The 25,843-nt window shown below is 38.9% G+C and overlaps 1 protein-coding gene across 7 annotated transcripts; it reads left to right on the top strand.

The window, feature by feature from the left end:
• Positions 1-300: 300 nt before the first annotated feature.
• On the top strand, positions 301-22,023 carry LOC129101132 (golgin subfamily A member 7-like). Of its 7 annotated transcripts, none has more exons than XR_008531684.1 (7): positions 301-353; positions 2,072-2,197; positions 4,895-5,047; positions 7,141-7,242; positions 11,153-11,205; positions 18,806-18,871; positions 20,031-22,023. XR_008531684.1 is itself a non-coding variant. In XM_054610790.1 (6 exons), exons 1-5 carry the CDS (start codon positions 345-347, stop codon positions 11,192-11,194), a joined length of 432 nt encoding a protein of 143 aa, XP_054466765.1. In that variant the 5' UTR covers positions 301-344; the 3' UTR covers positions 11,195-11,205; positions 20,034-22,023. The 7 variants fall into 7 exon arrangements, 5 of the variants coding, with proteins under 5 accessions (XP_054466765.1, XP_054466763.1, XP_054466766.1 ...); XR_008531683.1 differs by having other exon boundaries at positions 18,801-19,042; XM_054610790.1 differs by lacking the exon at positions 18,806-18,871 and having other exon boundaries at positions 20,034-22,023.
• The last annotated feature ends 3,820 nt before the right edge of the window (positions 22,024-25,843 follow it).

The following is a 25,843-nucleotide window of genomic DNA, read 5'->3' as shown; positions in this document are numbered from 1 at the left end:
CTCTATAGCTGTCATTAATATAGTGGAGTTAAACATACTATTATACTACCTGATTGTTGTGGAGTCAAAGTATAAAGTAGCATACACAAATAAAAATACCTCAGAATTGCCTTGGTACATGTGTAAATGTATTTAGTAACTTTCCACCACTGTTTACATAGTTTCTTTGGCTACAATAATTTGAAAACTTTTGTAGGCAACTCTGTTATTTAAAGGACTTTCTTGTCCGAACAGTCCTCTCCAACCGGAACCCTTGTTATTACACAAAAGTTCCCCCCGGAAATATTATTTTGTAGTACATGCTGATAGCTTGTAGTGGAAGGTAAACAGAAATCTTGTTCAACATGGCAGAGGTAATCTAACGTTGATAACCCTCGTTTTCGCACGTAAATCGTGTGTGAACAATTTTTTCTTCCTGTCTTATTTTATTCATGTTTTCTGGGAATATGTCTGATTGAAAAACAGAAGGAAAGTTGACCGGTGACAGCCTAGTAGCTCTCTGATCAGTCGGTAACTTGACGTGTTACGTGTTACTAGCGTTACTAGTTGTATCATTGTTAAAAAGCTAGGGATTTCATTAAAATCTTATATGCGGCATTATCGGCAACCTGTTTTTTTTACGAGCGAAGCTGCGTAACGGTAGTTAAATCCGCTTACTTGGTAATCCGCTATGTTAATTGGCAGGGTGCTACGCACCTGGACCACAAGGTAATAACATGCTGGCTCCAGGGAAGGGAAGAATAAGACTTTGGGTAACGTAACAAGATTAAACTTTGCATCCTGACAGTGTGAAGAGGCATTGAGGATAGTTGGTGACTGGTGACAGTAGTCCTGTGCTGCAACATTCAAAACAGTACAGCAAATCAGTGTTTTAAATGCAATTCCTGTGGAGGCAAAATCATCCTGGAAGAGAAGTACATCAGATAGTGCTCTAGTGCAGAAAGGATAAGTCCATAAATCAATGTGTCTACTTGATTCCAAAAAATGAATAGACACTCAATAATCCTACAACTCGGTTGCTTAAAGGACTTTCTTGTTCGAACAGTCCTCCACAACCGAAACCCCTAATATTACACAAAAGTTACACCCGGAAAGATTCTTTTTTAGTACGTGCTAATAGCTTCTGGCGGAAGGTAAACAGAAACCTAGTTCAACATGGCAGAGGTATCTAACGTTAATAAACCTTTTAAGTAAAGGTTAAGTACCAAATCTTATATGGCAAGTAGGCCTTGTAAAGCTCAGACATCATAACTGGACATAGTCAGAAAAACAAAGGTGTTACTAATGATGGCTCTGTTCTATTCAAGTGTCCCAGTAAGACGTGACTTCAAGCCAGTATGTACAATTCCAGGACCTTGAAAGTGAATTCAGCCATCATTCATTTTCAGTACTTTCAGTACTTTCACTACTGTTTTTAATTTAATTAATAAAGATTAGGACAAAAATATATGAAGCTTGCAATATGTTATTCTTTTACATTTTCAAACCAATATACTGTAGAGATAATTACCAAGCTTTTTGAATCACACTCACTTCTTCCTGTCTTTCCACGCATCTTTTAAACAGGCCTTACCTCACATGCATGGTATCCTTTTTTCAGCACATGTGCAGCTATAAGTCTGACTTATCAGTTTGTCAATTAGAAAGTTGAAAAATATAACATATATAACATACAACAAGAAGTATTTAAGATTGTAAAGAACATTGTTTCACTATCCACAAATACAGTAGAAGATTTGAGAAAGAAATGTATAATAGTGCATATTAACATGTCAAGGGATTTTATCCCAACTCATTTTTGTACCTCTTTCATTTGCAATCTTTACATGCCATGGTAAATCGCTGAAATATTTTTAAAAACATTGTTATAGTATAATATTTATATTGCACATATGTGAAAGAGAAACTCCCAGAGCACTTTCAAATGTTTTTTTTTAGCTTATCTCTTCATGATATATGAATAGGTTTAACATAAATGAAACCTACTCATTGTATTCCCTGATGAATAGACATAGAGGGGAATTGTATTAATGTTTGATCTGGAAGTAATTGTAATCTTGTGTTTTCACAGACTCACAGCTTGCAGGACATGAGGCAACAGGCAGCCATCGCTGCCAAAGTCTTCATTCAGAGAGATTATACAAATGGCACTGTGTGCCAATTCCAAACCAAGTTCCCCTCTGAGCTGGAATCCCGGGTAGGACACACCTCTTCAATGTTCTTCAGGATGACTTGTTCAATCACATTATCACATTAAATTGGTGAAATGTTGGCTTTGTGGATGGGCTGACACTGGTGTTCAGACTGTTTGAAAAAGTACTGAAAAAATGCAGTCATTGTCTTGATTATATGTATTTATTTATTGTTACGATTTATGCATTAAGCATGGGCATGGGAAGCAGTTGTGCTGAGGGGGCTCTAGCTCCTCCCAAAACCGTGTATTATAAAGACTATAAATTCATAGAGAAATTTACGTTAAAACTATAATGTTTCCCCTTTCTTACTGCAATACAGTAAAAGTATTTTTGGACATTCTTTTAATGAAGGTTCTATCGCACATGAAAACATTGAGGTGCTTTAAAGGATTTTTTTCAAGTGTCCCACTGAATCCATACAGACCCCTGGAGAGAGTACAATCTATGGACTACATGAGGTAACTGCTATTACTGCTGCTGTACACTGACAATGTGGGCAACTTAAACAATATGATGTGTGATTTGGTTCTAGCTTTTTATTATAAAATAGAGAAGGCAACTAGAATTTTAAAACTTGATCCTACAACTTCATTGAAATGTCCGACACGTACACATTTTAATGAAATAAAAATGATAATCTGGTCTTGTATCAAATCAGTCACCCATGTCCAGGCGACGTTCCACTCCTTCGTTCTCTCTTTGCAGTTCTCGCCCTTATAGAACTCAAGGAGCATCCAGCAGTTACCATTTTCCTTTTGTTACTTCTTTTTTGCTGTGATGGCAAAGTTGTATGATCTCTACGCAGAGGGGAAAAAGCATTTTAATTGCTCTTTAGACTACAACAACCAAATAGAGCGGTGTGCCTTACACACAAAATACGTTTCGGGTTGCAGCCTTCATCAGGGTCGTCATGAAACGCATTCCAAAGAGCATTTGAATAAGGTTGGTATGGAACATTTTTTTATTTTAATATATAAAAGACAATCAAACATACCTATACATAACAGCCAGTGGGGCACCCACGCACGTATATGGTCATGTGACTTCAGGCGTATCACTGGTTGAGTGGCAGTTTAAGTCAAGTCTTTTAACATCCCTACCAATGGATCAGCATTAAGAATTGTATGCCTTTATATATGAGGTAGCCAGTCTTGTTGCAAGATTCATTGAAAGAAATGAAACATAACATTTTCACTTTTTTATACTGTAGCCACAGAAATTATAAAAGATTGATGTCCAGCCAAAGAGGTGGTAATGTCAAAGACAAAGAAGAAAAGTATTATATATATTATTAAGTGGAATCCAGGAGCTTTCTGCTTTGAAGCAGCAGTGTAAACTTCTAAGCCACCCACTGTGATTTCATTGGCACTTCCCTCCTGATATTGTGGTCTCCCATGTTTTCCGGTAGTATTCAGTTCACACAGACCGACTGAACTGTTGGAAAAATGAAGAATGCTCTCCTTTGGTACGGTAAAAGCTCAAGTGTCTCATCAAAAAATGTTCCCACTTATATTTTGTTTGACTGTAATCCTAGTTCAAGAAATGTGCAGTATTATGCCAAGCTTTTTCCACTTTTCATTTATGTGACAATGTTTTCAGAACAATGAAATATCGGGTTCCTTACAGACATAATTTTGTTTACTTATGGAGCCAGTGCTGCAGTTACTTTCTTTGGAAAAGAGTTGGCAACCCTGGGCTGATTTAAATATATTCTTTAAATCTAGCTTGCTTTTGCTGTTTTTTTCCAAAGCTTTAAGATAAAACCCTCATCCTCACTTGAATCGCTGTTAAGCCTTCCACTCCCATCTAACTTTTTTGGAATCTAATAGGGCTGCTTCAGACATAATTGAAAGACGTTCAAAATGTGGTTTGAATCGAAGCCTTTGAATTGGAAAAAATTAGAAGGAGAACAAAGGCTCTTAATGGCAGTAATCAAACACGCCTAAATCCACTGATGTGTTGGAGCTTGTTGCATTCCTCGTTCACAAGGGAGCAGAACATTGGAGGGTTTACAGAGGCTCAGGAAGACCTCACAGGCTCCACTTCTGGTCTACAGACTCCTTCTTTTTTTCCTGAGTATCATCACCAGATCCATTCTGGACAACAGTATGGCACTATTGTCAACAAACCAATCAAACAACCTCAGTGTCCAGCAATTCTTCACCCTCAATCAGTTTTTCCCCATAGCTAATTTTAATTTGAGGAATTCGGGAAAACACTGATTTGATTATCAGCCATTCTTGGTTTCGGTTTGAAGCTGTCTGCAGTCTACAGAACATCAGAGATATGTCTTTATCTTGTCAAGGTACCGTTGAAGGAGAAACCATCAACATTCCTTCCTGGATTGTCAATGTGTGTGTCCTGTTTTCAGCACGTTTGTCCTGTCAGTTATTAAGTGAAAACATTTACGAAGGATTTTGCCTAGGCATCCTAATAATTTCAGGGGGTGTTTCCAGTACGGGAAGGTTGCCCAGCAATCCCATGATGTATGACCAGTCCAAGGAAATACACCTCCTCATTTATCTAGAAATGGAACGAATGGAAGAAAACAATCTGGTGCTAGCAAGATGAGTTTCCACTCTAATATCCCAACAGAGAGAGATAGCTCTCAAACAATTCTGTCCAAATCTACATTTGGCTCTGTGCCTTGTCCAAAGTCTTGAACCCTTTGATCTTTATTTATGTTTCATGTGTTTCAGATCGACAAACAGCAGTTTGAGGAGACGGTGCAGACACTGAATAACTTGTATGCTGAAGCGGAGAAGCTGGGAAGCCAGTCATACATTGAAGGCTGTCTGGCCTGCCTCACAGCGTACATTGTCTTCCTGTGTATGGAGACTCACTATGAGAAGGTGAGAGACATTTCACCTGCCGAGCACTGTATGTCCTTTTCCTGCATTGTGAACAAGAGTAGAAAACAACATCTAAAATCCTATGCAATGCTTAGGTGTGATGCTTGCATACTACAGTGTGAAAATGGCTAAGGCAGGGGTAAGTGTTGCCTTTGCCTATGAATTTTGGTCAGGGCTGGACCTTTTTTGGGCCGGGGTCAGGTGTAACCGGTACCGCAGAATTCAATCAATAATCAATATTTCTCTTGATTTTAAATTAACTTTCCCCACAGAAAGTCACAGTCAACCAAATGCAAAATGAGACATACATTTACAAAACCGATGATAACATATAATATGAACCATATGGGCATTTTTAAAACAATTTCTAACCACTGCATAATGAGCAGACAGTCTGTGGAACACTTCATTTCAAATATCCGTCATGAATCACTTACTACAAGACAAATTGTGGTGAAGGAAAAGTGTAAATGTTCTACAAGCCATCACAGGAGACATCACTCCTTTAAATGAACTAGAGTCATGTCATTCAATGTGAATATTAACTGAGCTTCACACTGAAACAGTAGTCTTTCCAGATTACCACGTCTAAGTGGTAGAATCACTTTCTCTACACCAACTCGTCTGAGTTGAGAAACAGAATGTTTTTTTGTTTTTGTGAGGAGCAACTGGAGAGGAAATATCAGTATGTCTGATTTATGTTCTGAGATTCTTGTTCTGTATTGGCTGTTCATTTTGTATGTTGGTTGTTGTTAAAGGAGTAAGGTGTAGGATTTAGTGGCATCTAGTGGTAAAGAACAGATAGCTTCCAGCTGAACACCCCTCCGCTCACCCTTCCCTTTCCAAGAATGTCAGATAACTACCGTGGCCTTCAGGTAACGTAAAAACATGAAAGGCTCTCTCAAGGGCCAGTGTTTGGTTTGTCTGTTCTTGGCGGTGATTTCGGTGATTCATAACGCACTCAGTGAAGAGGACGTGCTACCTATGTAGATTGTAGATATAAGCAGCTCATTCTAAGGTAACAAAAACTCAACAATTCTTAGTTTAAGGTAATTGAAAACATAGTTATGAAAATTATAGAAAACGTCTTTCTAAATCTCCCTAAATCCCTAGTACCCTAAGATGAATTAAATAATGCATGGCCAACAGCATCAAAATACAAGTAACACCAAAACTAAGGTGATTGTTTGAAAAAAAAAAAAACATGCAATAGCTCTTTTTATACCTGCAAAATGTATATGCCTTAAAAACTGTATTTAGCCTTACTAAATGAAACTTGTTAGTTTAACCTTTCCAGTCCAGTTCCACACCAAAATGGTTTCAAGATCTGAAATAAATCTGTTAAGATTGCTTGTCCTAACAAATTTAAAAACAGCATGGCTTCTCTTAATCTATTACACCTCAGCCAAATTAAGTAATGATTCTCCCACTTGGACACAGTGCAGCCCAACAGCCTTTGTAAGCTAAGTAAATGTTGCAAAGCCTTTTCTTGAAATTTGAACACCGATCAATTATTTTAAACTTTTTTGGATTTCAAATCTGATTTCGCTTTCCGAGAAGCACTCTTAAGAAAGCTAGCAATAGAAGACAAAACGGAGACAGATCACAACGCATCTGAAAACCAGGCCCACAGAAAAGGAAAACAGTCAGCGCCACAATAAGCAACCATGGGCTGAAATGCGTACGAAATACCTGTAGCTAGCGAAATACCTGTAGCTAGCGAAAATAATTAGATTTCAGCATGACAAAGGATTATTTTAGCACCCCATGTCTACCAGGGGTGCAGTTGATAACTTAAATGATGATGGAGGATGATGATGATGATGATGATAAAGTTAGCTGTTAGAAAGCTAATGTAAGCGTTGTATTAGCAAGCATCTGTAATTAGCTAAGGCACTTGCAAACATAATACTGCACAGATTTCTGATATTATCCACATTCTACTTCAACACAAGTTGCACACTGTCAAAATGCTTTAGCTCAACATAATTAAAATCGACATTTTGACAAAATACTTGCTAACCATCAAAAGGTTTTCAGGAAGGTTGGCTAGGCTAAATATATGTGTAACGGTTATTGTTGTGCCCTTTCAGGTTTTGAAGAATATTGCAAAGTACATACAGGAGCAGAATGACAAGATCTACGCACCACGAGGCCTCTTGCTCACCGATCCCATCGAGAGAGGCCTGCGAGTCGTATCCTACAAAAAAGTGTCATAGTGCTGTAGCTGGAAAATAATTTCATTTTTATTATGGTGACTATCAACCATAAGTATCGTACAGTTTAACATTTGTGTTACGCTTACATTAGTACTCATTTGGTGGTTGCCTTTGAACTTAAAAGAAAGATTTTTCTGTCTGATGGGGCCTTGTATGATTTGTAAAAAGATTGCAAAAAGATTGCCAATCATACAAACAAATAAGAAACACGGTGTCAAAGCAACTATTTTTTTTTACAAAAAGAAAGAAATAATAAGTTGAACATTTTTGGTAACTTAAACTTGTTAATCATACCCTGAAATCAGGAAACGTGAATGTTATCACACCACAGCTTTAAGTTAAACTAGAACATTTCGCACAAAATTTTGACTGTGTGGCTGCTACTGCCCGAAGACGTTGCATATATTAACAGTTCTGAGACAGCTGTATCATTGAGGTTCATTTAGGGTTAGTTTGGGGTTCACTTGAGGTTAATTTGAGGTACATTTGAAAAAGAACGTGAGTCCAAACACCAAGATATTATTATCAACAGAGAGAAAAGACTGCCGATCGCGTTGATATCATTTTTATGTTTATGGTGTTTGAAATGTGAACAAAGGGGCACTTGAAATGAGGAGCTACCACTCCTCTCATCTCTGTATGAGAGATTCATAGGACACACGCACACACGCACTGTGGGCATGCACTCGTGCTTCTGTGCGTGTGTCACTGGTTGCCATGGTGAGGGAGCACCTGGGCAGAGGCAGACTAATTAACACAGTGATTTTGAACAAAACTAGCTGTCAAACTCCTGCCTCCAATTGTAAAACCACGAGTTCAATGGATAACATATTGATATCATCAGAGAGATTAGACTGAGGAACACAGATATGTACTTCTTATGTTTGTGGTGTCAAAAATATGAGCTTCAGAGCAGATTAGAAAACTGTAACTATCTGCTTTCTTTGAGAAATAGACGTCAGATTTAACATGGAGTCTAATGGAGCAGTTAGTTGGAGTTCAATTTGCTTTCAGGCACATGGAGTCAAATGTGTAAGTCTGATTGATTTCATAGACACATTTCTACGACCAGCACATTATTTCCTACGTTTTTTTCACAAAATGGTATATGAACAGTGAAAATTGTGGAGATAGGATCAAGCTGTTTGGAAATATTTTACAGCTCATCTGCACTCTGGCGATGACATCACCCACTCTAAGTCTGAACATCCCATCCAACACACCCATTATAAAATCTGAAAAAGGCTTACATTTTCCTGAAACTTAAACTGTAATGTCATGAAATATGTGTTAGCTTTCAAAATGCCCATTTGGCCCAATATAGTCCAGAGTTTTGTTGACGTTTTAAACTTCGAAACATTTTTCTACGTTAAAGTAGAACGTTGCATATATTAACAGTTCTGAGACAGCTGTATCAATGAGGTTCATTTAAGGTTAGTTTGGGGTTCATTTGAAAAAAAAGTCCAATCGCTTAAATAATGCTAGAAAATGCATTTCCTGCAGAAAATGCGTTGGAAAGCTGAAATCAGTCACAGAGCATTGCTGAAAATGAGGAAGTTTCAAATGACTTTCCTGAAAAAGCCCAAAAGCCACGAACTGCACTGTTGAAAAACCTGGTAGTTGAATGGTAAAACTGGCAGAGATGGAAGCTGAACCGCCTCATCAAAAGAAGCAAAGAGCTGAAATACAATGAAGAAAAAGCTGGAAGCTGAACTGTTAAACTGTAGAGGTGGTAGTAATAGTAGTAGAAGAAGTAGTCATAACAAGAGTAGTAGTTTAGAAGCTGAACCTATAGTAGTAGCAGCAGTAGTAGTAGTAGTAGTGGTTAAGTAGAAGAAACTCTCTAATCAGAAATAATAGTAGTAGAAGAAGAAGTTGTTGTTGTAGTAGTAGTAGTAATAGTTGTAGTAGTAATAGTGGTAGTAGTAGTAGTAGTATTAATAGTAGTAGTGCTAAGTCACTGTTGGCCATAACTGGTGATAACACAGGGAAGGTTCTACCTGAACAAGACTCTGAGTTAAAAACTTTGTACAAAAAGTTGTATTGATTTAATATCTTCATTTTGAGAATCCCAAGACTCTTCTGAAGACGTAGATATGTTATTTGTGTGGATAGAGTTAAAAATGAAATTGGGTCTGTATGAATTCAATTGAAGAGAAATGAATTGAAGAAAACTGAAAATTAGAAATGATGTGTGAGAGAGAGGAAGAGATTGAGAAATAGAGAAACAGAGATTAGAGAAAGAGAGATAAACAGACAGAGAGGAAGAGAAAGAGACAGACAGACAGACAGTGAGAGAAAGAGAGAGAGAGAGAGAGAGAGACATACAGGCAGACAGTGAGAGAGACAGATAGATAGGAAGAGAAAAAGAGAGAGACAGAGACAGAAAAAAAGAGAGACAGACAGACAGGAGTTATAACAATTCCTTTGCCTGAATATCTCCAAGCCATTTGTGTATGTGTGTGCGTGTGTCATTGTCTCTGTGTGTGTCAAACTGCAATTAGCTCGCATCAATCACCTGCCAGCATCAAAGGTTACCACAGTAATATGACTTCAAAGAGACTCACAGGTACATAGGCTTTAAATGGAGTTTAAGCTGAGGCGTACCTCTCAAACTACTGCTGAAATCTCCCAAACCGTAGCTCCTATTTTCCCCAATTATTAATTAATATTAATATTACCAGACCATGAGAGGCAGAACGACTTGATGAACAAGAATATGTAAAAATTGCTTCTGTAGTGTTAAAAATGTGGCTGTAGTGGCAATAGTGGAAACGGGGTACAGTTCTCTGTGCAAGATCTTTTTGGAGTCTGAATTAACGTGGGTCTCTATGGAGTAGATGGCTGGATTCCTCTCACTTTCAGGCTGCTGTGACCAAATGTATAAGTCTGTTGGATTCCATAGTGTTATGGAAGAGACAATTTGACACAAAAAATGATGCCTGAAGAGCAAAAATTGTGGGAATTCTGAAGCTCCTCTCACTCTGGTGATGACATCACGCACTCTAGGTCTGAACATTCCATCCAATACACACCCATTATAAAATCTGAAAAAGGCTTAAATTTTCCTGAAACTTAAACTCTGATGTCATGAAATCTGTGCTAGCTATCAAAATGCCCATTTGGCCCAATATAGTCCAGAGTTTTGTTCACGTTTTAAACCTCGAATATTTTTTTTACGTTAAAGTATGACGAGTCAGTCTGGGCCTAAATTTGAGTGTTTTTAAGCTCTCTCCATGCCCAAAATGCATTCATCTTTATGGGGAAATTTCTCGCCGTTTTTCCCGGTTCCCGTGGAAACCGCTGGGCGAATCTCTGAGAAGTCATAGCACACGATTCCCGATCAGTTGCATTGGATCAAAAGCAAGTAAAAAAATGTTGCATTGGATCAAAAGCCCTTTGCTCCGAAATTAAACACTGCATGCAACAGACAAGCAAATTGTTTATTATTATGCAGAGGGACATTATGGGATCAACCTGTTTTGTTTTTTTCCTGCTGGCCAGGGTATGACCCACCACTTTCATTGGTTAAGTTGCTTAGGTCTAGGCATGAGGACTGAGATGAGGTAGATTTAGGGTAAGATTACCAGGGTGAGCCAACCAGAGGCAAAGAGGGCGGGTTATGCTTCGCCATGCTCAAAAAAAAATATTGGACAGGGAAGGTCTGATCATGTCATTTTGCATAATAATATGCCATGTGCTACTGTTTGTTGCACGGAGAGAGTGTATTCTAGTAGCGATTTTATAATAGCCCCATAGTTGCAGTATAATTATAGTTTGTACTTCCTTATGTAAAAAGTGAAGAGAATTCAAATTTCAGTTGACTTTTATTGATCTTATAATTGACCTTGCTTCAGACTTTCTTTCTTGACTGAATCCTATTAAGATTGAGGTTACCATCTTTGAAGAGAGAAGCCTGACTAGATAAAAGCTGCCACGGTGAGTCTTGATATGATTATTCTATGTATAAAGAGGACTTGTGACTACCCTCTAGTACAGATTTGATGGTGGCCTATTACGTATGTACAACACAAACAAACAAATACTAAACTTTACAAATATTTTTTTCTAATAATGAAACACATTTCCCTCTTACTTTTTGGGAAGTAGTGCAAAGGAAAGTGCTTGATTCAAAGAGCGGTAATCAAAGAGGACTCACTCTTTGTGTGCCATTGCTTTCATGCAGAATTCCTTGTCTGCATTCAAAATCAAGGTTTAAGGCCTCTTCATCTGTGAGTAATATTTTAACACTACATGTCATTATTCACACCCATTCATACACTGATGGCAGGGGCTACCATGCAAGGTGTCACCTGCCCATCAGGAATATCAAACACTCCTACCCATTTATACACCGCAGGAACAGCCTGCGGGTTCAATTTGGGGTAAAGTGTCTTACCCAAGGACACATCGACATGGACTAGCGGAGCCAAGGATTTAACCACTGATCCTCTGATTGGAGGACGACCCTGCTCTACCAATGAATCACATTTAAGACGATTTGCAAAAATCACATTTCATGTGTTTTTTACTGTCCGGACTTTCTCAAATCAATCTACACACAATCCAGATGTGCCAAACTACGGATTGTGGCTCAGAGGTAGAGCTTGTCGTCACCTAAATGGAAGGTCAGTGGTTCAATCCTCAGCTCCTCAAGTCCAAATGTCGAAGTGTCCTTACGAGAGATACTGAACCCCAAATTGCTCTCAAAGGCGGAGCCATTGGTGTGTTAAGGTGCATGAATTTGGGTTACTTAAGATCCTGATGGGCAGATGGCACCTTCTATGGTACCTTCATGTTGACATGAAGTTCACAGCACTTTGAGTGGTCGAAAGACAAGAAATGCGTTTATAAACGCAAGTCCATTGGTGTGTTAAGGTGCATGAATTTGGGTTACTTAAGATCCTGATGGGTAGATGGCACCTTCTATGACACCTTCATGTTGACATGAAGTTCACAGCGCTTTGAGTGGTCGAAAGACAAGAAATGCGTTTATAAACGCAAGTCCATTTACCAAGTCCATTTACCAAGTCCATGCAAAAACAGATTTGAGGTGACGGTCTGAACAAGGCCTTAGACATCTTTAAGAAGTTGTAATCAAACAATTATGACATTGTTTACTTTGCTGGCCGCCAGGGTTCTACGTACTAAGTTCAAGTTATGTGGATGGAATTGGGAGAGTCGCCTCTTAGTTTGAAAGCATTGCTCATCAGTGAGTTATTTGTATTTCAACCAAACACAAACTGTAGCAGACTTTTTTTACATTATTATTGTATTCATATTTTATATTGTTGATAGGACTGATTATTCTAAAGAGCCAAAGAAACCAACACCAGCAAAACAACCACAGATCCCATGAGATTGCCTATGACAAAGATTTTAACTAACCATTTGGTAGATGTGAGCACATGAGCACCTAGCGTAACTGGCTCTGGTGAGTCCTGATGACTTCTACATTGTACACAAGTTAAATAATGTGTAATTAATGTCTCATTTTGTATTAAGTATTTTTTCAAAAATGTTAAGTCAATATTTGTGATATTTGTTAACTTGTAATTTTAATGTATTTTAAGCCTTTTGAGGTAACAGCTGTCACCATCTCGGTTGTGTACAGTTACCATGGTTACAGATGTTGTTCTTGCCGAGAGAGTTATTGGAGAATGCACAGACTGCACAGTCAGAAATCAATTACTACTCACTTTATATTGGACTATTCTGTGAGTATGTCATTTTCTAGTACTATACAAATGCATAGTGACAATTGCTTAAAAATACATAGTTGAATCAAAGTATCCCACAATGCATCGTTAAAATTTGTTTATATTATCCAATCATGCATGTTCAGACGGACGAGAGGAGTGAGATCAGCGTGATTGAGACAAATCCATGAGCAGAGCATCACAAGACAAACAGCCACAAAGTATTATGTAGTTATTTATTTAGGAAAATCCACTTATAGCAACAGCAGCAAATAAACTTCCTTCCATTCCCACCTTTCTCAATGAATGCCATGGACATGTAGGCTGCACTCACAGCATTTTGCTAATAGGCAACTCAACAAAATAGCTTACAGTATTTATCACGGAAATGCATGTCAGCATTTGCAGTGTATTGGGTGTTTTTTCTGCTTTCTAAATGTAAGAAAGGTTCCCAATGCAACAGCTTTTAATTTCTAGAGATACTGTATCCACATTTAGGCTGGACAGTGCCTTGGGGGACTAAAGAAAGCCCCTATAGCTAGGTTAGATAAATCAATTTAAGAGTATAGGGCTGCATCATTATGGCTCTTGAGTTTTCACTTTCAAGTTAACAGCCTCAATAGAACTTGAATGAACAATCATTGTAGTCTCACATAAAGTTGTTACATTCACTTATACGCACATACATTGCTGTTCCTGTGGGTCATCTAGTGTACACTGGGGACAATGTTAGAACCATGCTTAACATACTACACATACAGGACTGCAAGTATTCTCTTCCTCATTTACTATGTTTGTGTTGTTTGAATGCTAAAACATTCTGAGACAGCACAGAACGCTCATCAACCACAGATGGATTTTATATACCTGCAGATCCTTCACCCTGGCAGATGCTGCACGGTCATTGCTTGAGGAGCACAGCTCATCTCCCATATATTGTTTCAATCTCTGTTATAGTAAATCCCTTCTTTTCCTGAGATGTATTGAAAAAGACCTGGATGTTTGTTTTCATGGTGTCATCATATGATGTGATCTCCCAGATCATACTGAAAAGTACTTTGCATAGACGCTGGCCAAGGACCATTCTGGCAGACACTACCGTCAGGCAGAGTAAGACACATTCCATAAATATTTTACCTGTGGGGAGTGTTTGGCAAGAGTTTTGAGACACATACACCCATGTGGATGGATAAACCATTGCCCTTTTACTGTACAGAAGCATATGGGGATTTATCTTCTCATTTCAAAATCCTGCTGAGTGCCTTGGTACATAAACATGTCCTATTGAGGAATGTTAACCCAGTACTTTTATAAATAGCTGTTGAAAGAAAAGTGCGTTGGTGCTTTGCAATGGTCAAAGACAGGATAAACCACGTCCAGCAAGCAGACTGAGCACAAATAGTGTATATCCTTCCCAGAGTTTAAGAAGAAAAGACCATCTTCTTCTTTGTCTCCTGCAGGCTTAGACTGACTGTCATACAGACATCAGCAGTTTATTAAAAATAATTTTGGCCAATAAGTCGTAATTTAGGTGTAACCTCACCCCAAGGTGAGGTTACATTACATTACAGTCATTTAGCAGACGCTTTTATCCAAAGCGACTTACAATAAGTGTATTCAACATAGGTATTCAAGAGAACTACTAGTCACCAGAAGTCATAAGTGCATCTCCTTTCTTAAACAAGCATCTAAGAGCATAAACCAGAGCAAAAGTACAGTACCGAAACAAACTAATACGAATACAATAAGTGCAACAAACTAATACGAATACAATAAGTGCTAAGCGGAAGGCTCAGGGTAGTACTTCTTGAAGAGGTGAGTTTTCAGCCTGCGCAGAAAGATGGGCAACGACTCTGCTGTCCTGACGTCAGTGGGGAGTTCATTCCACCACTGTGGGGCCAGGACAGAAAAAAGCTGTGACCGGGTCAATCGGCCGAAGGGACCTCTGAGCGACGGGGCAACCAATCGCCCCGAGGCAGCAGCGCGAAGTGGTCGGGCGGGGGTGTAGGGCTTGACCATGGCCTGGAGATAGGAAGGAGCTGTTCCTTTCACTGCCCTGTAGGCTAGCACCAGAGTCTTAAACTGGATGTGAGCTCTTACAGGGAGCCAATGTAGAGAACGGAGAAGGGAAGTTGTGTGGCAGAACTTGAACACCAGATGAGCTGAAGCTTTCTGGACAAGCTCCAGAGGTCTGATGGCCGACGCCAGGGCTCCGGCAAGTAGTGAGTTGCAGTAGTCCAGGCGGGAGATGACAAGAGCCTGGATGAGCACCTGCGCCGTCTCGTCAGTGAGGAATGGGCGAATCCTCCTGATGTTGTAGAGGAGGAATCTGCAGGAGCGTGTAACCGATGCAATGTTTGCTGAGAGCGACAGTTGGTTGTCCAGGGTCACACCCAGATTCCTCGCAGTCCGAGTTGGCGTCACCACGGCATCATCAATGGTGATGGACAGGTCTCGGTGCGGACAACCCTTCCCCGGGAGGAACAGTAGCTCAGTTTTGTCCAGGTTGAGCTTCAGGTGGTGTGTCACCATCCACTTCGAGATGTCAGCCCAGCACGCAGCAATGCGTGGCTCCACTTGAGTGTCACCGGGGGGAAATGACAAGACCAGCTGGGTGTCATCGGCATAACAATGGTAAGAGAAGGTCTGAGCATAAGTCCGCCCACTGCTTAATTTGGAAAAATTAAAAAAGGTGTCCAAGGGGCTGAGAGATTGAATCACGCCCACTTTTTGTGGGCAAAGGCCTCGAGGAAGCGTCCACAGATATGACAGCTACAGTAGCTTGGATAAAGGCAGTACTTGTTGCTGAATTGATAATTTACTGTTTATCAATCACGAACCAGACACCACACAACACCCCACAGCCCCTCTGCCTCACTCCCCTCAGCTGGGAGACAACCTTACTGAGAGGATATGCGGGCGATAGTTTCGTAGACGGAACGTTGCAGCTGTAGCAACTCGAAATTTTGCCAGCACCTCCTTTCAGACCGTCCGTTTCCTCTCCTTACAGCTGTAAAATTTGTCTTTTTGCGGAGTGGAGCAGGTTCCCAGCGCTACAGCTGGCCATCAGCCAGCTGTTTTTCTGTAACCAGTGTTAGTAAAGTTACCAAGAAAATATGGTGGAATCAGCAAGTTCACATTAGCTAGCTAGCCCCTAAATAAGAAAAGTTAAACAACTTAATGCTTGATTTACACACGCATAAGAGAGCTAGTTGATAGCTTCATTTCCAGTCCAGTCTGATTAGAGGACATTTTCATGAGTACTCACCAACGACTCTATCTCAGAATTGGCCCTGTGAGATTATGGCTAATTTACAACTGGAGATGGCGTTTTGATCCATTTTCAACGATAAAATGCAGATATATACTGTATATACAGCGGGTAAAATAAGTATTGAACAGATCACCATTTTTCTCAGTAAATATATTTCTAAAGGTGCTATTGACATGAAATTTTCCCAGATGTCGGAAACAACCCAAGTAATCCATGCATACAAAGAAAACAAAACAAATAAGTTCAGAAATTAAGTTATGTGTAATAAAGTGGAATCACACAGGGAAAAAGTATTGAACACGGTTTATTTTATATTATATTAAATTTATTTAATACTTCGTACAAAAGCCTTTATTGGTAATGACAGCTTCAAGACGCCTCCTGTATGGAGAGCTAGTCGCATGCATTGCTCAGGTGTGATTTTGGCTGTCTTCAAATCTTGAAGGTTCCGTGGGCCTCTTCTATGAACTCTGATCTTTAGTTCTTTCCATAGATTTTCTTTTGGATTCAAGACAGGTGATTGGCTGGGTCATTCTATCAGCTTTATTTTCTTTCTCTGAAACCAATTGAGAGTTTCCTTGTCTGTGTGTTTGGGATCATTGTCTTGCTGAAATTTCATCTTCATCATCCTGGTAGATGGCAGCAGATTTTTATCAAGAATGTCTCGGTACATTTTTCCATTCATCCTTCCTTCAATTATATGAAGTTTGCCAGTTCCGTATGCTGAAAAACAGCCCCACACCATGATGTTCCCACCTCCAAACTTCACTGTTGGTATGGTGTTTTTGGGGTGATGTGCAGTGCCATTTGACCTCCAAACATGGTGTGTATTATGGCATCCAAAGAGTTCAATTTTGGTCTCATCTGACCAGACTATATTCTCCCAGTATTTCACAGGCTTGTCTAAATGTTGTGCAGCAAACTTTAAACGAGCTTCAACATGCTTTTTCTTCAGCAATGGAGTCTTGCGTGGCGAGCTAGCATACAGGCCACGGCGGTTGAATGCATTTCTTATTGCTTTCTTTGAAACAATTGTACCTGCTAATTCCAGGTCTTTCTGAAGCTCTCCACAAGTGGTCCTTGGCTCTTGGACAACTCTTCTGATAATTATTTTCACTCCTCTGTCAGAAATCTTGTGAGGAGCAGCTGGTCGTGGCCGGTTTATGGTGAAATTATGTTCTTTCCACTTCCGGATTATGGCCCCAACAGTGCTCACTGGAACATTCAGAAGTTTAGAAATCCTTCTGTAACCAATGCCATCAGTATGTTTTGCAACAATAAGGTTGCGAAGGTCTTGAGAGAGCTCTTTGCTTTTATCATCATGAGATGTTTCTTGTGTGACACCTTGGTAATGAGACACCTTTTTACAGGCCATCAGTTGAGACTGAACTAGCTGATATTAATTTGCACCGACAAGGGGCAGGATTGCTTTCTAATTACTGATAGATTTCACTTGATGTCTTGGCTTTCCATGCCTTTTTGCACCTCCCTTTCTTCATGCGTTCAATACTTTTTCCTGTGTCATTCCATTTTATTACACATAACTTAATTTCTGAACTTATTTGTTTGGTTTTCTTTATATGTATGGATTACTTGGGTTGTTACCGACATCTGATGAAAATTTCATGTCAATAGCACCTTTAGAAATATATTTACTGAGAAAAATGGTGATGTGTTCAATACTTATTTTACCCGCTGTATATATATAAAAAAAAATTATGGGTAAGAAATGTAAACATTAACACCGGATGATGTACTTCTTTAAGTACAGTCATATAATTTAGTTTACAGCTTAAAACATTTATAAGTGTTCAGGTACAAATAAAGGTGCCATGTGTAATGCCTGGCCACATGCTCCAAACAGATGTGGGGCCCGCTAACCAACAGCAGGGCAAGAATACGCTGAACTGAATCATACTATTAAATCTCAAAGCCAATCAAAATAACACTGCTATCTCAGCCTGTAGTTTCAGTTAATCATCAGTGTGTTTACTGTGACAAATTTTATATACAACAATGGATCACACTAAAACAGTACATATGCTTGCAAGAAAACCAAAACACTGGGCTGAGAGTCTGGTAGAGTTTGCAGGGTGGCAGGGGGAACTTTGTCAACAGTGACTTTAAACTACTCAGGACTACTTTAGATAAACTACTCAAATAACAGAATGGATTACACATTATGAAGAAAAGTAAAATTATCTGATGTAATATTAAACCATGATCTGTTTGCAAAAAACAGTGTTGTCATGTGGGTTCTTTGGTGTTCACCAGACTGTTGTCAAGTTTGGGTAGTGGCTGTTTGGGAAGACTCCTGTATATATTTTTATCCAGGATCTGGGTTTTTATTTACACCCTGAAGTCAGTCGCAACCACAGATAGCACAGGGCAGTACTCTGCCTTTCACACTGGGCCAATCGAATACCTTCAATTTGGACTGATCTATGTATTTGTTGAAATCTGATTGGCTGTTGTTTTTATCACGTAGGTGACCAACTGTTATTAGTGTTTCAGCTCACCAATCCTTTCCTTTGCTTTTTCTCACTCTTGTTTTGATTCAGTGCAGTGATGACGTGCTGATACAAACTAATAAGGCAAGTGTCAGGAAGACGTCCTAAAGTGTGTTAAATATGTAAGCATCATCAGATCATCTTTATACCAATAAAAACTGTATTAGTGTTAAAATGACTGCCCCAAAATGTTCTGCTTTCGTTCTCCACAATCTCTAATATAAGGCCTCTCAACCTCAAAGACATGGACTGAATTTCAGTCCCAGGGCATACCTGCTGTGCACCGATGTCAGGTAAAAAATGTTTGCACAGCCTTGCAGGTATTTTTCAAAATGATTATGTATTTTTTGTTAAATGAGCGTTGTATTAGTTTGAAAAAAGAAATCATCATCTCGTATCTATCGAGCTGTCCTATCCCATCCTCTTTTCTTCCCCATTGTGGCTAAAGGCCTAGCTGGCTTCAATCAGGGGGTTTTGTTTGTCTGGAAGCCTCCCAGGTGAAGGGCTGATGGATCAGTCTCTAGTGGGATGACTGCACTGTAGGAAAACAAGACTTTGCCCTGATGGCTCCTGACTGCCAAACATTCGTTCAGAATGCAGAAAGTGTCAAGTCGGTGTCGTCAAGGTGTTGTCTGGCTCAGGGTACAAACTTGCTGCTTGGCCACAGCACGCAAAAAAAATCTGTAAATAAAGCTGCACACATGATAGCATTTAGTGTCAGTGGGTAATGTTGAACAAGGCAAATGCATAAATGGCGAGTTTGTTCTTTTCTTTGACTGTAAATAATTTTCTTCTCAATTGCCATTTAACAGTCCAAACTAATAAACAATTTTCATTGATTCATTTATCTTTCTTTTTTTTTTTTTTTTTACACATTTCATTAAGTAGTCTGAGGATTGTACAGCACTTTGGTCAACATATATTCATATATGCTTTATAAATACCTGACAGAACTATACCTGCTTTTAATATTAAGACCAAAGACTGATGCTCTCTGCATTTGATGCTTGTTTCAATAAACCAAGTGTGCACATGCAGTGTCTTGCAATGTATGTGCGATACACATTGCTTAGTTTGAATAGTTGTGTAAGCCAGGCCAGTCTGCAGTGCTCTGCTTGTAGTGAGCCAGCAAACCTAAAAGATAAAAGCAGTTGAAATGTCAGTTCAAGTTTGTCTCACTGCCTAAGTTTATTCTTGATAACATTATCAATGACTGCATTGTGAAAAAGGTTTTATGCTCACTCATTTTCATGTCACTTATTAATCTTTCTGTTTTTGTAGCAGTTGTTTGGCTGAGCAGAGCTACAAGGCCCACAGCAGCCCAGAACGAGTACCCACCTCCCTAAGGACCCAGACCTCCACCCTTAATACTGCGTCTCTACAATCTATCCCTTTCCACTTACTATCCCTGTCCCATTAAAAGTAGTACCCTTTGTGACCAAGTTCAACTATCATTTCACCATCATTTGTGACATCCCTTACCCCATTTAATAAATGAGGGTTGTTATTTGGCTTGAGAAAAACAAATTGACTTACACAATTTATTGACCTTCTTCGAGCTATGAGTTACTTAAATCCTTTAATTTGGACTAGAAAAAACTGAACTTGTGTATTGGACACTCCTTTTTAAATAATAATGCCAATTGACAGGGTAACTTTTTTTTTTTTTTTTTTTTTTTTTTTTTAAAGAACTATGGAGTTCATCCACACCCATGCTTTAAGTGATTGTCTTAGCTTAACTGATGATATAATTTAATCAAAAAACTGAACTTTGGTTATAAGTGTGACTTGCTGCATGTGCCTTATTTCACAGTTTGTTTGCTTTAATCTTATTCATGTATTCTTGCAAGAGAGTTTGGTAGTGTATCATCTTTCCCGCATGTGTACTTTGTAGCGTTTGACCTTAATCTTAACTGACATCATTGAACATTGTCAGGATCGAAACATTCCAGTCAAACAGAGAAAGATTCTGACCTTAATGTACATCTTTCATTCTTAAAAGAAAAGCCAAAACCTGTGCTCGCTCTGTATTAAGCATGTAATATTAGTAATGCTTCTTCTCAATTATTTTTTTTTGTAAACTGTGCTATGCATAGTGTTTGGTGACTACTGTTCATTATGAATCGTGTTGAAAAACCGTAAATTAATTATGACATTGCCTTTGATCAAAGTAATGAAATTGGTCTTGTTAGTTTTACAGAGATAACAATTCTTTCCATTGGAGTTTTCAGCTACTAGGGAATTTGCTCATTATTTGCATCATTAACATGCTGTGTCGAAGTATGAACTGTTCCACAAAACAGTTGTTTGCAGACAGTAAAGAGACTGGAGTCAATGGTACAAATATGTCCTTGAATAACTGTGTGAATGTATTATCATGTAAGTAACTGAGCAAAGCTTGCTAACTTACAGTAAGCAAGCTCATTAGCTCAGTTAGCTTGCTAACACGCTTGTTAGCCTTAGGAGTTTCATTTTCCCTGTTCAATTATGTTTTCATTGATTTAAATGGTGCAAACTAGTGATCAAAATACTAGGGTGGAGTCAACAGAACAGTAGAGGGAAACTCTTCAGCCGGTGGGACTTGCGCCAAAGTGTGCGTAATCTCAACAGCTACAGCAGTTCCCCAGCTAGACCTGCGAGTATAGTCACTGGAGCTAGCTTCTAGAACCAAATACTTCACTGAACAACTTTCCGGAGTGAACAGACCTAAACTGTGATATCATGTCAGTCAGAACTCTTCTTTGCTCACTAATTGCTAACAAACATTTTAAGATTATGATATGTCATTGAAACCTTAACAATGGTTTATAAACTGTATAGCTGGTAAATTATGAAATAACTGGATTTACAAGTATACATTTCTGTATGCCATAGCTATTACAACAACAATTATCTTGATTTCTAAATATGTAAATACAATTGAATTCATAATTGTTTGATTAAGCTTATACTTTATTTATCCCCGGCTCTTCTAGTCCATGTCGATGTGTCCTTGGGCAAGGCTGTGCCCTCGGTGTGTGAATGTGTGTGAATGCTTGGATAGATCCCGATGGGCAGGTGGCCCCTGCATGGTAGCCCCTGCTCATCAGTTAATGAATAGGTAAATGATGACATGTAGTCTTAAAGTGGAAAGACTTTGAGTGGAAAGACTAGAAAAACACGTATAGTCCATTTAACTGGAGTTCGTTAAATTTAACTTTTCCATGTAATTTTTTTCAGTTGAAATCAATTTTATTAATCTAAAACTTGTATGCCAATAAATAAAATGTGTACATATTTTACATCATGCTGGCTCCTTTTATTGCATCTTTTGTATTGCCATTGACTGCCGACTCCTGACTCACAACTCTTAACCAGCCCCCAGTTGTTCTGGATCACAATTGATAACACTGATTACCGAACCTCACCCACTACTTTTTTTAACCTTACCATTACACTTCAAAAATTGTACTAAAAGCTTAAGTATACGCTGGAAGTCGCAGACATCTGCATGGAAATTAAATACACCTCTGCCATTTGTGGGCTGTGTTCATTCAATCACACAATGCAGCAGAGGTTTCTGCAGACGTACACATTTTTCAACTTTATTTGCTTTCAAGAGCAATATTTTGTGTTGTCTCTTAAGCCCCTTTCCCACTGGACAAAAGAAAACTAACACACAATAACATCTGGGTTTTGCCTTCAGTGAGAAAAGTCACATTCATTCCTGGAACTATATAATATATATATATATATATATATATAGTCTCAAAGACCACGAACACTTGGGATTACATAACAACCTAGCTGAGTGAACATTCTAATGTTAATTGCATGGCAATGGTAGAGACTTCTGTACCCATCACCAGCCGACCACCATCACCAGGGCTTCTGTGTCTTTAGTCTCATCATTACTATTGTTGCAGAAATTGAGAACCTGTCATTTTCTCATATAATGACAGATAGATTATCGGCCTTTGGACAGCCATGGCATCTATATTGGCTCAAAGATAGCCTTCTCTAGCATAGTACTGTAGCATTTCTTCATTGATGCCTGGCTCACAATGTATGTGTTTCATCCACCTAAAATGAGGTAGGCTACTTAACCATAGTCGGTTTATTATTTACAGTAGATGGAGGTTGGCACACCCCCAGTTTGAAGAAGCAGCACATTTCATACAATATGTATCAACTTAATAAAGTTTAATATAAAAACAAAAAAGATCATACGTGACAAAAAAATATAAAACAGCAACATATAAGATAAGAAGGGGAAATTATAGTTATTATTATTTAAAAGGGAATAATACCAATAATAATACTGATACTAAACATTTTACACATTAACCACACACTAAACACAAGTAAATCCAGCAAAAAATTGACACTTTGGCGTAATCTTAAAAAAATCCATTGTCCAGGCAAGCATAACGTTTTGTGTGGTTTATTTTCCCATTTTGCAAAAAAACTACTCTTTCCTGGTGCCTCCCCGTCCTATGCCTGCCTACCCACATATAGATTTCCCTGGGGGCTGGAGCTGCCCATTGCCTTTAAAGCAAATGCATCAAATAGTTCTCAAATCAAAAGGAGCAACTCCAGCGAGTTGATTCGGGCAGTCAAATCAAGCTGCACGTGACATGCCTGACTCGCCATATATACAAAACACACTCTCACACTTTGGCGGTCTAATTAAGCCACAACATTTCACATCCCTCTCTCTGCTTTTCGATGTTGTATCTGTATTTGTATCGCTGTCAACTGCTTTTGCAGCATGCTCAGATTGTAGTTTAAATTGAGTCGTTGCCCAATATCTAAATACATTTTTTAATCAAGTGTATTTTAATTGGATGGCTTACAGTAAGCAGTTTTTAAAACAGGGTTTTAAATTGTAACAGTGTAACCATACACTTTCAGATGTAACTTATCTAAATACTCAACTTGACAGTCTTCTTTTTTCTGCTCTGCTCTACTACTTAACAGGAATTGTAAAATTAGACTCAACTATGGTAATGCAATGAATTTGGCAAACAGTTGGTTTAAAGTAATCCATTTACTTGTGATGCAACATTACTTCAAAATGTAATACTGTAATATGTTAAATGTTAAGTTTTGAACCTTAAGTCTTTCCACTTCTGAGTAAGTCATGGCCACCATCTAGTGTTTGGAGGAGGAAGTGACAACTATGATCATCAGATGTTTCTGCAGAGAGACACATACAATCAATACACAGTTTGTAATCGTGTCATCTACCCCTGTGCAACAAAAAATAACTTGATTAGTTTTTATCAGTTTAAGGGTGAAAGAGAAGGGATTTTATTATTACTTTGATCACGATGAGATGTCACAATATTCTATGTGTTATAACATTCTATGCACAAATGCTTGCGCCATAGTATGTCATTGTTAAAGACAGCACACAAACTTTGGAAGATTGATGGAATGCATGGGAGAATGATATTTGAAAGAGTGCACAAATTTATTACAATATTATATTTTTTAGTGATAATAAAGTGGGCTGCCACCAAGAAACAAAAGCATGCAGGCTTAAAATGAATAGGTTCATTAAAACTTTTTTGTGTTTTATTCAACATATTCATATTTTTTAATGAAATACTTTTCTATTGCTTTATAATTACATTTTAATTATTTTTTTATGGCGCACTATATATAACCTTTTTATGACATTTCATGACTGTCACAGTTTTACTTCCATACCCTCCTGTCATTAGCTGTTCACCTGCCTGTCACTCTGTCTCTCAGTTCACTCCGGCCACTCCCAGTTCCACTTCCAGCTCACAGCCAAGCCCCTTCTCTCTCACCACACCATCCCTCACCTAATCAGTACTACTCAGTGCACCTGTCTGCCACACCCACCTCATCAGCACAATCCCTCTCACCTGCTCACTCTGCTGCACTACTCACCTAAGTATAAATACCCCACTTATTCACACACTCACTGCCAGATCGTTCGCTGCATTCATGCCAGACCTTCCAGCAATTTCCCTTGGACTGACTTCCCGTTGCCGACTCTGCCTGCTTGGACTTCCCTGCCTTGCCTGTGCCCCGGTCAACAACTCAGCCTTCTGTCCCCGACCACCAGATTCCTACCTTGCCTTTGCCCCGGTTAGCCGCCTTAGCCTTCTGTCCCCGACCACGAGTATAGCCTCCGCTTCCTCTGGTTTCCGTCTGCCTGATCCCCTGCCTGTTTCCCTGACAGTTCGGCACTTTCCTGATAGGAATCCTCTATGTGAGTCTGACCCTGCCTGTATGTCTACTGTTTGTCCCGCTTTACATAAAGCTTCTGAACACTACTCCGTCTCAGTCGTACTGCTTTTGGGTCCACACCAAATCCGTGACAATGACATACTATACTCGGACTTACTTTGACTTTTTATGACATACAACTACTTTAAAAATATACTTTATATACTATAATGGATGCTATTTTTAACACCTTTTTACAACTTGCTATACTGTGACCTTTTATGGCATACTATATTAAGCTATTGTAATGACATTCTTGTATCCTACTATTCTATGATTCCATCCAATCATCCCTTAAATATTCAAATGTATTTCAATTGTATGAATTTTAGGACACATCATCAATAGGCTACCCCAGGATCATTTGGGGTTTCAGCCATTATCACTAGACAGCCTCACCCGAGGAAGGCCCTTCCGATGTTGATCAATCCCCGGAGTGTGTCCCATAGCCAATTTGTCGATAATTGAGTTGTATTGTCTCTAATGTTTATCAATTAAACAGCAAAATTGCAGTCAGGTGTAAAGTCACGTAACCAAATCACCTAAAAGAGCATCTGAGAATGTAGGGTAAGAGTAGCAACAGGAGATTAATACTTACCACCTGTCTACCGACTGTAATAACAGGGTTGGAGTTTGTGGTTATCAAAGCCGTACACCCCACGACCCCAGGAGATGCTACAAGCGCAGGCCAAATGGACTTGTCCTGGAGGGATCAGGTTATTAGCAGCATTAGTTAGTGGAATCACATTATTTGCAGGAACAGCAGCTTTGGGGATCTGTTAGTGGAATCACATACGTTGCAGCAGCAGCTGAATTAGGTGATCTGTTAAGAGGAATTGACTTAATTACAG

This window comes from Anoplopoma fimbria, chromosome 13 (assembly GCF_027596085.1).
Source record: "Anoplopoma fimbria isolate UVic2021 breed Golden Eagle Sablefish chromosome 13, Afim_UVic_2022, whole genome shotgun sequence".
In the NCBI taxonomy this organism is placed as follows: Eukaryota; Metazoa; Chordata; class Actinopteri; order Perciformes; family Anoplopomatidae; genus Anoplopoma; species Anoplopoma fimbria.
The sequence above is the reverse complement of the archived record's forward strand: the minus strand, read 5'-3'. Positions and strand labels throughout refer to the sequence as shown.